The following is a 12615-nucleotide window of genomic DNA, read 5'->3' as shown; positions in this document are numbered from 1 at the left end:
TATCCAGCAAGAATACTTAAAACAGAAGGGGAAATAAATTTTTTCCAACAAACAAAACCTAAAAGAATACAGCAATACAAAACCCAGGCTAAAAGAAATACTGAAAGGGCTTCTATAAACCAAAAAGAAAGGAAGGAAAGGGAAGAAAAAATAAAAAAAAAAAAGAGGAAGAGCTAGGATTGAGGAAACCACAATCAGAGAGCAGTCACTCAAATAAGCCAGCATACAGATTTAATCATGAGCATGTTTCAAACAAAATAAAATTAAAAAGAAAAAAAAAGAGTCATCAAAATCATAAAATGTGGGCAAGGGAAGTAAGGAAATTAATAGACTTTTTTTAAAAAAAATTGATTTGTGTTTATCTTCTTAAGTTTAGCATAGTAATGAAGTGTTTGCAACTACAGGACCATCAGGCTAAAACACAATTATAGGATGGGGATAGCATACCTAAAAACAGGGCAATCCTAAGCCAAAAGCAAATATTGCATTCGCAAAAAATGAAAAAAAAAACCAAAAATAAAACTCAAGCAGAAAATAATTAGAGACCATCCAACCAAAAAAAGAAAGGAAGAATGGAGAACCATAGAATCAACTGGAACACGAGGTTTAAAATGGCAATAAATACTCATCTATCAATAATCACCTTAAATGTCAAAGGACTGAATGCTCCAATCAAAAGACACAGAGGGGCTGAGTGGATACAAAGGCAAAAACCTTCAATCTGCTGACTACAAGAAACTCACATTAGGACAAAAAATACAAAATAGACTGAATGTGACAGGGTGGGGAAAAATATTTCACGCCAAAAGACATGACAGGAAAGCAGGAGTTGCAATACTCATATCAGACAAAATAGACTTTAAAACAAAAGACATAAAGAAAGACAAAAAGGACACTATATAATGATTAAGGGATCCATTCAAGGAGAGGATATTACTATCATCAACATATATGCCCCAAATATAGGAGCACCCAGATACATACAACAAATATTAACAGACATAAAGGGAGATATTGATGAGAATAAAATCATAGTAGGAGACCTTAATACCCCCCTCACATCAATGGACAGATCCTCTAGACCGAAAACCAATAAAGCAACAGAGATCTTAATGGAAGCAATAGAAAAGTTAGACTTAATTGACATCTTCAGGACACTACATTCAAAAAAATCAGAATACACACTCTTCTCAAGTTCACATGGAACATTCTCAAGAATCGATCACATATTGGGACACAAAGCTAACCTCAACAAATTTAGGAGCATAGAAATTATTTCAAGTATCTTGTCTGACCACAACACTATGAAATTAGAAATCAACCATGGGAAAAGAAATGAGAAGAAACCTACTACACGGAGACTAAAAAATATGCTACTAAAAAACCAATGGGTCAATGAGGAAATCAAGAAGGAAATTAAAAAAATACCTTGAGGAGTTCCCGTCGTGGCACAGTGGTTAACGAATCCGACTAGCAACCATGAGGTTTCGAGTTTGGTCCCTGCCCTTGCTCAGTGGGTTAATGATCTGGTGTTGCCGTGAGCTGTGTGTAGGTTGCAGACGCAGCTCGGATCCCGTGTTACTGTGGCTCTGGCATAGGCTGGTGGCTACAGCTCCGATTCGACCCCTAGCCTGGGAATCTCCATATGGCACGGGAGTAGCCCAAGAAATAGCAAAAAAAAAAAAAAAAAAAAGACAAAAAAAATTAGCTTGAGACAAATGATAATGAAGACACAACCTCTCAAAATCTAAAGGGATGCCACAGAAGCAATGCTCAGAGGGAAATTTATAGTGATACAGGCCTTTCTCCAAAAAGAAGGATGATCCCAAATTGACAACTTAACCCTCCACCTAAACGAATTAGAACAAGAAGAATAAGAAAGACCTAAAGTTAGCAGATGGAAGGAAATTATAAAGATCAAAGAAGAAATCAATAAAATAGAGATTCAAAATACAATAGAGAAAATTAATAAAACTAAGAGCTGGTTCTTTGAAAAGGTAAACAAATGGATAAACCCCTGGCCAGACTCACTAAAAAGAGGAGAGAAAGAATCCAAACAAACAACATCAGAAATGAAAAGGGAGAAATCAAAACGCATACTGCAGAAATACAAAAAAAAAAAACATAAGAGAATACTATAAAAAACTATATGCCAACAAATTGGACAATATGGAAAAATGGACAGTTTTCTAGAATCTTAGAGCCTGCCAAACTGACTCAAGAATAAATAGACCAACTAAACAGACAAATCACTAGAAATGAAATTGAAGAAGTCATAAAAACACTCCCTACAAATAAAAGTCCAGGACCAGATGGCTTCACAGGCAAATTCCATCAAACATATAAAGAGGAACTGGTGCCCATCCTCCTTAAACTCTTTCAAAAGGTTGAAGAAGAAGTGATACTCCCAAAGACATTCTATGATGCCACCATCATCATAATTCCAAAACCAGACAGAGATACCACCAAAAAAGAAAACTATCGCCCAATATCTTTGATGAATATAGATGCAAAAATTCTCAACAAAATCTTAGCCAACTGAATCCAACAACATATCAAAAAGATCATACACCATGACCAGGTAGGGTTTATCCCAGGTTTACAAGGATGGTTCAACATACACAAATCAATCAATGTCATACACCACATTAACAAAGAAAAGTCAAAAATCATATGATCATCTCAATAGACTCAGAAAAAGCATTTGACAATGTCCAACATCAACTCATGATCACAACTCTTGCCAAAGTGGGTATAGAGGAAACATTCCTAAACATAATCAAAGCCATTTATGACAAACCCACAGCAAATATAATCCTAAATGGGGAAAAACTGAAAGCCTTCTCACTCAAATCTGGAACAAGACAGGGATGCCCACTCTCACCATTGCTATTCAACATAGATTTGGAAGTCCTAGCCACAGCAATTAGACAAACAAACAAACAAAAATCCAAATAATAAGAGATCAAACTGTCATTGTATGCAGATGACATGATACTATACATAGAAAACGCTAAGGAATCCACCCAAAAACCACTTGAACTGATTAATAAATACAGTAGAGTAGCAGGATAGAAGATTAACATTCAGAAGTCAGTTGCATTTCTGTATACCAACAATGAAATATCAGAAAAGGAATATAAAAATACAATACCTTTTAAAATTGCACCTCACAAAATCAAATACCTTGGAATACACCTGACCAAGGAGGTAAAGGACTTATATGCTGAGAACTATAAAACTTAAATCAAAGAAATCAAAGAAGATGTAAAGAAATGGAAAGATATTCCATGTTCCTGGATTGGAAAAATCAATATTGTAACAATGGCCATACTACCCAAAGCAATCTGCAGATTCAATGCAATCCCTATCAAATTATGCAGGACATTTTTCACAGAACTAGAAGAAACAATCCTAAAATTTATATGGAATCACAATAAAACCACAATTGCCAAAGCAATCCTGAGAAACAGAAACCAAGCAGGGGGCATAACTTTCAAAGACATCAAGAAACACTACAAAGCCACAGTCATCAAAACAGTGTGGTACTGGTATCAAAACAGACAGACAGACCAATGGAACAGAAGAGAGAACCCGGAAATAAACCCTGACACCTATGGTCAATTAATCTTTGACAAAGGAGGCAAGAACATAAAAGGGGAAAAAGAAAGTCTATTCAGCAAGCATTGCTGGGATACCTGGACAGCTGCATGCAAAGCAATGAAATTAGAACACACCCTCACACCATGCACAAAAATAAACCCCAAATGGGTGAGAGACTTAAATATAAGATGGGACACCATCAAACTCCTAGAAGAGTCCATAGCCAAAAAACTCTCTGACATCAACAACATAAATATTTTCTCAGGTCAGTCTCCCAAAGCAATAGAAATTAGAGCAAAAATAAACCCATGGGACCTCATCCAACTGAAAAGCTTTTGCACAGCAAAGGAAACCAAAAAGAAAACAAAAAGACAATTTACAGAATGGGAGAAAATAGTTTCAAATGATGCAACCGACAAGGGTTTAATCTCTAGAATATATAAACAACTTATACAACTCAACAGTAGGAAACCAAATCAATCAATGGAAAAATGGGCAAAAGACCTGAAAAGACTGTTCTACAAGGAAGATATACAGATGGCCAGCAAACACAGGAAAAAATGCTCAACATCCCTGATTATAAGAGAAATGCAAATCAAAACTACCACAAGATACCACCTCACACCAGTCAGAATGGCCATCATTAATAAGGCCACAAATAACAAGTGCTGGAGGGGGTGTGGAGAAAAGGGAACCGTCCTGCACTGTTGATGGGAATATAAACTGATATAGCCACTATGGAGAACAGTATGGAGGCACCTTAGAAATCTATACATAGAACTTCCATATGTCCCTGAAATTCCACTCTTGGGTATATATCTGGACAAAACTCTCCTTAAAAGAGACACATGCACCCACATGTTCATTGCAGCACTATTCACAATAGCCAGGATATGGAAACAACACAAATGTCCATCAACAGATGATTGGATTAGGAAGCAGTGTTGTATATATACACTATGGGATACTACTCAGCCATAAAAAATAACGACATAATGCCATTTGCAGCAACATGGATGGAACTAGAGAATCTCATCCTGAGTGAAATGAGCCAGAAAGACAAAGACAAATACCATATGGTATCACTTATAACTGGAACTAATATACAGCACAAATGAAACTTTCCACAGAAAAGAAAATCGTAGACTTGGAGAATAGTCTTGTGCCTGCCCAGGGGGAAAGGTAGGGAGTGGGAAGTATCGGGAGCTTGGGATTACTGGATACACCTTGAAGTGGTTTTACAAGGAGATCCTGTTGAATAGTATCAATAACTATGTCTAGATACTTATATTGCAACGGAACATAGGGTGTGGAAAAATGTATACATGGAAGAGTAACTTGGTCCCCATGCTGTACAGTAGAAAAAAATTAAAATAATGCCATTTATAGCAACATGGATGGAACTAGAGAATCTCATACTGAGTGACATGAGCCAGAAAGACAAAGACAAATACCATATGATATCACTTATAACTGGAATCTAATATCCAGCACAAATGAACATCTCCTCAGAAAAGAAAATCATGGACTTGGAGAAGAGACTTGTGGCTGCCTGATGGGAGGGGGAGGGAGTGGGAGGGATCAGGAGCTTGAGCTTATCAGACACAAGTTAGAATAGATTTACAAGGAGATCCTGCTGAGTAGCATTGAGAATTTTGTCTAGATACTCATGTTGAAACAGAACAAAGGGTGGTGGAAAAAAATGTAATTGTAATGTATACATGTAAGGATAACTTGATCCCCTTGCTGTACAGTGGGAAAATAAATAATAATAATAATAATAAATAATAAAACAAGAAAATAAAATTAAATTAAATTAAAAAAATAAAATGAGATAATGATGAAGGTTTTAAAATAAATTTTGTATGGACTGGGGCTATGGAGAGAATGTAAGTTGTCACTCATCTCCGTCCACTCGTGTCTCCATAATGCTGCAAAGATGAGACTGATTAGGGCTATGGACCAAGTCCAAGTCTTGATAATACCAGAGGTGAACATGCAATGACAACTTGGAGGAATCCCCTCCACATAAAAGGTTGGCCAGAGTGAAAGAGAGAGTAAAAATAAAGCTGTAATACTCATAAGGAAGAGAAAGGAAGGAAGTGGGGTCAGCTCAGAGGTGATGTCTGGACTGGGGATTAAAATGAATTTAAAGGAGATTTCAGAGGTGGAAGATTTGGGAGGCAGCACATGAAGCGTTCTAGAGGAAATCTCACATTCTAACTGTCCTTTGTACCTCCCCAATGCTGCAGAGCCATGGAAGACCAATCCAGCATCTCTGAATTTTTCCTCCAAATCTTATCTGGGTCACCAGCAACAGCAGTTATTCTTTGGAATCTTCCTGGGCATGTATCTTGTCACCTTGACTGGGAACCTATTCATCATCCTGACCATCGGCTCTGACCCCCACCTCCACACACCCATGTACTTCTTTCTGGCCAACCTGCCCTTTGTTGACATGTTTAACATCCTCCACTGTAAAGAAGATGCTGGTAAATGTACAGACTCAGCATCACAACATCTCCTATGCTGGCTGCCTCACACAAATGTATTTCTCTCTGATGTTTGGTGACCTAGACAGCTTCTTTCTAGCAGTGGTGGCATATGACCACTACATGGCCATCTGCTGCCCTCTTCACTACTCCACAGTAATCTGTGAGTCTCTGCCCTGCTGCTTGCCTCATGCTGGGTCTTCACCCACGTTGTTGCCCTCACTCACATCCTCCTCATGGCTCAGCTGTCCTCCTGTGTTGTTGGGGAAATAGCTCACTTTCTCTGTGACATAATTCCTCTCCTGAGGCTGCCCTGTTCTGATACCTGCATGAACAAATTTATGGTTTTTGCCTTAGGAGGCACAGTGGTCACTGTTCCCTTTCTGTGCATTGTCCTCTCCTATGTACACATTGAAGCTGCCATCCTGAGAGTCTTAACTCATGGTGGGGGATGCAGAGCCTTTTCCACCTGCAGTTCCCATATCTGTATTGTCTCTGTGTTCTATGGGACCCTCTTCAGTGCCTACTTGTGCCCTCCTTCTGTTGCCTCTGAAGGGAAGGTCTTTGCAGCAGCTGTAATATACACAGTGGTGACCCCCATGTTGAAACACTTTATCTTCAGCCTAAGGAACAAGGACATGAAGGGCACCCTTAGGAGGCTCCTTAGTCATAGGATAATTCTTTCTTCTTATATAGGCCGAGAGAAAGTCTCTATGAAAAGACAGAGGCTTGGAACCAGACACACATGGCTCCAGATTGGGGTCTTCCACACACTAGCCATGCAAACATAATCCTGTTACCTAAACTTTCTGAGCCTTATCTTTCTCATCTGTAAGATGGAGCATATAACCTCTATCTAAATGGGGGACTTGGAGAATTAACTGAGATTAACAATGAAATGCATCTAGCAGAGTGGCTTCTAGTAGTACATTTTCAATAGATGAGAGCTACTATTATCAATACTGTTGTCACTCTGCATACCTCCTCTGCTCAGAAATATAAAATATTTTCTCTGAGGAGTTCTTGTGTGCTCAGTGGTTACCAAACCCAACTAGGATCCATGAGGATTCGGGTTTGATCCCTGGCCTCTCTCAGTGGGTTAAGCAACTGGCATTGCCATGAGCTATGGTGTAGGTCACAGATGCAGCTTGAAACTGGCATTTCTGTGGCTGTGGCATAGGCCAGCAGGTGTAGCTACAATTGGACCCCTAGCCTGGGAACCTCCAAATGCCATGGGTGCAGCCCTAAAAAAATTATTTTTTTCTCTGAGATTCATTTATTAGATAACTAAACACCTAATGCTTCCTAGGTGATGAGAGCTGTTATAAGTGCTAGGGATAGAACACTGAGCAAGATATGGACCCAGCTTTCATAACATTTTCATTCCAGATTGTCAATTTGTCAGTTATAAAAAATTAGAGGTTATCTCTCTTGTTTATATCACTAAGTGGAGGTTAAGACAAAAGAAATAAAGGGCAGGAGATTATATTCCAGGAGATGAAGAGTAGGTACAGTTTCCCATCAGAAGAATGAAATTCAAAGTTCAGATTTCCATTCTGGTTACTCCATGTCCTATGATTTGCCACAATCTCATTGAGAAGAATGGTTGAGTTGCTTGTGTTGTCTCTTCACCCTGCTGCTCTTAAGTGTTCAACACAAAGGTCATTTGTGTGACCTGTAGGTGTGAACAAAGCACCCTCTTTCCTTATTTGCCTTCAGGTTTGGCTTCAGAGCTAAAAGGGGCACCAGCAGGTTAAATTAACTGCAGAGATAGAAAAAAATTATTTATGGGCATCTAGGTTTCTTTCTGTCTCTAAGAATCTTAGAAACATTAAAAAATATTATTGTTGATCACAGACATGGAGAGCAGACTTGTCTTTTCCATGGGAGGCAGGAAGTGTGTGGGATGGTTAGGGAGTTGGAGGTTGGTAGAGGCAAACCACTGCATTTAGAATGGATAAATAATGGGGTTTTATTGCACACACAGGTAACTATGTCCAATTTCTTGGTTTAGAACATGATGGAAGATAGTATGAAAAAAGATGTACAGAAGAAATTGAAGGGACATTGTAAATCAACTATACTTTAAAAAAATTTTAAAATATTATTGTTTAAAAATAAAGACCATATCATTTTGACTTCCTCATATCCCTCTGGAGGGACAAGAGTCCACTGGCTTCCTCAAACCCCTCCCAAAGCAGTTTGTTTCTCAGACTCAGTCTATCTTAAAATGTTTCTTAATTCCTATATTTCTCTATAAATAATTACTGAGCATCTTTCAAAGAATCAAACCCTCCCAGGCTTCAGCAGTACCTGAGGATGCCATTTGCATATGGTCTGAAACAGGACTTGAACTTGTGTTCTCTCCAGGTCTCCCTTCCAGGTAGTCTCTCTAGGGGTCCTTGATTGTGTGAGGAGAGCTTTCCCATATAATCAGAGATGGGGCTCTCATCTCCTTCTCTCATCTCCTTATCTACCACTCTCATCTATTGACATCTACTCTCCTAGACTATGGGCCACTGAGAGTTTCCCCAAGCCATTTACATCTACCTCTCTTGTGTCCTCTGAACTGTCTAGATAATATCCTCTACTCCTCATGATCAGCTTTTACAGGATGGAGTCTCCTGGCAGAATCTCAGGCTCCTGATGACAGAGTTCATGGACATGAGGGAGGCTAAGATATGAGATTACCTGGCCATCCATGACCCCTCTGATATCCTGGACTTGCTGCTCAAACTGACCCAATCAGCTCACCTTCATTACTCATTTTGACCCCCAATAAATCATAATCCACAGACAGTAAATTACATGTTTGAGCCCTGGCTGGGGCTAGACTTAGGCTTTTCACACAGGCCCCAAGCAGATGAGACTGGGTCCCATCCAACACGAATCCTTCCCACTGTATTCAAATTTCCCAACTTCTCATCTCTTCATACATCCTATCAAACCCACCCCCTTCCCTAAATTTCAGCTTCAATTAATATAGGTCACCCATGTCAACTAAGGTTACTATGATGTTGACATTAAGATCATTCATGCTGAATATCAAATTATTTCTGTCTTTGTATTTTGGTTTTTTAAAGTATATAAGATGTGCTTTTAATTGGGATCTGTGCAGGGGTGGGGTGATGTGGTTCATGGGACCCATTAACTCTTTGGGATTCATTCCTTCCTCTTGCTTTTTTTTTTCTTTAAGCACAGGCATCTCTCACCCAGATATCAGGAAATACTACAAAGTCACAGTCATCAAGACAGTATGGTACTGGTATCTAAACAGACATACAGACCAATGGAAGAGAATAGAGAACCCAGAAATAAACCCTGACACCTATGGTCAATTAATCTTTGACAAAGGAGGCAAGAACATAAAATGGAAAAAGAAAGTCTATTCAGCAAGAATTGCTGAGAAATCTGGACAGCTGCATGTAAATCAATTAAACTAAAACACACCCTCACACCATACACATAAATCAACTCAAAATGGCTGAAAGACTTAAATATAAGACAAGACACCATCAAACTCCTGGAAGAGACCATAGGCAAAACACTGTCTGACATCAATATCATGAATATTTTCTCAGGTCAATCTCCCAAAGCAACAGAAATAAGAGCAAAAATAAACCAATGGGACCTCATCAATCTGACAAGATTTTGCACAGCAAAGGAACCCCAAAAGAAAGCAAAAAGACAACTCACAGAATGGAACAAAATAGTTTCTAAGGATGCAAGTGACAAGGGCCTAATCTCTAAAATATACAAACAACTTACACAACTCAACAGCAAAAAAAAAAAAAAAAAAAAAAAAACATAACATCCCAATTGAAAAATGGGAAAAGGACCTGAATATACATTCATTCTAGGGAGATAAACAGATGGCCAACAATGCTCAACATCCCTGATTATTAGAGAACTGCAAATCAAAATTATTATGAGATACCACCTTATACCATTCAGAATGGCCATCATTAATAAGTCCTCAAAAAACAAATGCTGGAGGAGGTGTGGAGAAAAGGGAACCCTCCTGCACTGTTGGTGGGAATGGAAGCTGGTACAGCTATTATGGGGAACAGTTTGGAGGTACCTTAGAAATCTATACAAGGAACTACCATATGACACAGCAATCTCACTCTTTGGCATATATCCAGATAAATCTTTTCTTTAAAAAGACACATGCATGTTCATTGCAGCAATATTCACAAACACCAAGACATGGAAACTACCCGAATGTCCATTGATAGATGATTGGATTAGGAAGATGTTGTATATATACACAATGGAATACTACTCAGCCATAAAAAAGAATAAAATAATGACATTTGCAGCAATATGGATGGAACTAGAGACTCTTCTACTATGAGAAGTAAGTTATTAAGAAAACAACAAATACAATATGATATCACTCATACCTGGTATCTAATATACAGCACAAATGAACCTTTCCACAGAAAAGAAAATCATTCACTTTGAGAATAAACTTGCAATTGCCTAGGGTGAGGGGGAGGGAGTGGGATGGGTTGGGAGATTGGGGTTAATGGATGCAAACCATTGCTTTTGGAATGGATTAGCTATGAGATCCTGCTGATTAGCTCTGAGAACTATGTCTAATCACTTATGATGGAATATGATAATGGGAGAATAAAGAATATATACATGTATGTGTAACTGGGTCACTATGCTGTACAGTAGAAAAAAAAGATTGTTAGGGAAACAACAATAAAAAATAAAGATTTATGTTCTTTTTAACTTTTTTTGTCTTATTTTTTGGCTGCACCTGTGGCATATGGAGGTTCCCAGGCTAGGGTCCCAATTGGAACTGTGGCCTCTGGGCAGATCCACAGCCACAGCCACAGCCACAGCAACATGAGATCTGATTTGCCTCTGTGACCTACACCAGGGCTCACAGCAATGCCAGATCCTTAACCATTGAGCAAGTCCAGGGATTGAACCCACATACTCATGGATACTAGTCAGGTTTGTTAACCAATGAGCAATGATGGGAACTCCCTATTTTTAGCTTTAAGAAGGATATAAACTGTTGAAATGTCACTAAGGGCTGCTTTCCAGAAGTATTTATTAACTGGTGATCTCATTGCCCATTCGTGGTTTTCAAAAATGTAGCAACCTTTGTTTTAAGCCCAATGAGATGCTTTACTGTGCAAGGTCATGAGTCAGACCTGGGATGCTCCAAATAAAACTCATACTTAGAGGGTTCCAAAAGTTTTATGTACATATTCATATCAATATGACCTTTGGCTGCCCACAACTAAGGAAAGCCAATATAGCAGGATAGGTGGCAATAAAGCACTTCCCATCAGGCAAGTCGATTCCACATTTCTTGAGAAAAATCCATGCAGAGCAGTATCAACAGCCCATGGCTGAAAATGTGCACAATAATATTGATTTTTTTTAGGTGATGAGTCTTACAGGTGCAAGCAAGTGGTCAGGGATCCAATAGACAGATGTCCAGTGCCCGTGGGGAAGCTGAGCCAGGCACTCATGGGTGTGTCTGGCCAAAGGAGGCATCCTTTCTCTAGACCAGCAAGAAGGTCACAGCCCTATTCAGGTTTTGGCTCTGGAGCTGGATGAGACTGAGTGGCTCCATGTCTGCCGCTTAATCAGGTGGGATGTGGGTGGAAGATGCCCTTTGTCCTTCTACAAAGAAAGCAAGCATGTCAAATGGCAACTTCATCAGCACCAGGTCAAGGGTGACTCTGAAGCAATCTTAAACAAGTAGAGAATAAGATCCTCTTCTGATCTGTCTCTTCTCATCTACTCACCCATCCATTTCTGCTTAGTCATTTGGTTCTAGCTCAGTCAGAAAGATGTGTTGCTCTAGCCTATGACTACTGTGTCCCTTTGATTTGGGGAAGATAATCTACCATGGTCCCATAGGTACCATAATTCAGGAGGATCTGTGCAAGGTCTGCTCCAAAATTCATCTCTGATTCATAGGGAGGCAAAGCCAGTTATTATTCTCAGTCAGTTGTCATCCTAAGCCAAATTTGGCATTTTATTTCTTTCAAATCAAAAAATATATATTAGATGTTTTTATGATTTTTCTGTGTACACAGAAGAGGAAATGGAAGTTCATAGGAGTTAAGTGGACTGTGTGAGGTCACACACTTGGATAGATACAGCCTGCAACTGAGATCTGCCTTTCCAAAATACTCTCCCTTTACAGCTATATGGTGCTGCATCTCAGGAGCATGTTTTTAAACATTTCTTTTCTTGGCCATGCCCATGACATGTGGAAGTTCTCAGGCCAGGGATTTAATCTGAGCCACAGCAGTGACAGCACTGAATCCTTAACCACTAGGCCATTAAGGAACTCCTCAGAAGCATCTTTGATCCTGTCCATACTTAACTAACCACAGCCTGAAGTAAAAGAACTAGGTGGTTCCTGGCTAAAAAATATATTACTTAGACTCATCACTAAAACCTGTTCTCACTAAGCTGAGTAGAAATGACTTCCACAAAGACAGATAAGGAAGAAATTGAATGAGATAGGTGCATATTCAGT

The 12615-nt window shown here is 39.1% G+C and overlaps 1 protein-coding gene across 1 annotated transcript; it reads left to right on the top strand.

Moving 5' to 3' along the window:
- Positions 1-5859: 5859 nt before the first annotated feature.
- Positions 5860-6886, top strand: LOC106507861 (olfactory receptor 1N1-like). Its single transcript, XM_021082225.1, is given in 4 exon segments — positions 5860-5915; positions 5917-6063; positions 6065-6258; positions 6261-6886. Coding segments are annotated over 4 exon segments (1023 nt in total).
- The last annotated feature ends 5729 nt before the right edge of the window (positions 6887-12615 follow it).

This window comes from Sus scrofa, unplaced genomic scaffold (genome assembly GCF_000003025.6).
Source record: "Sus scrofa isolate TJ Tabasco breed Duroc unplaced genomic scaffold, Sscrofa11.1 Contig59, whole genome shotgun sequence".
NCBI classification, from domain to species: domain Eukaryota; kingdom Metazoa; phylum Chordata; class Mammalia; order Artiodactyla; family Suidae; genus Sus; species Sus scrofa.
The sequence above is the reverse complement of the archived record's forward strand: the minus strand, read 5'-3'. Positions and strand labels throughout refer to the sequence as shown.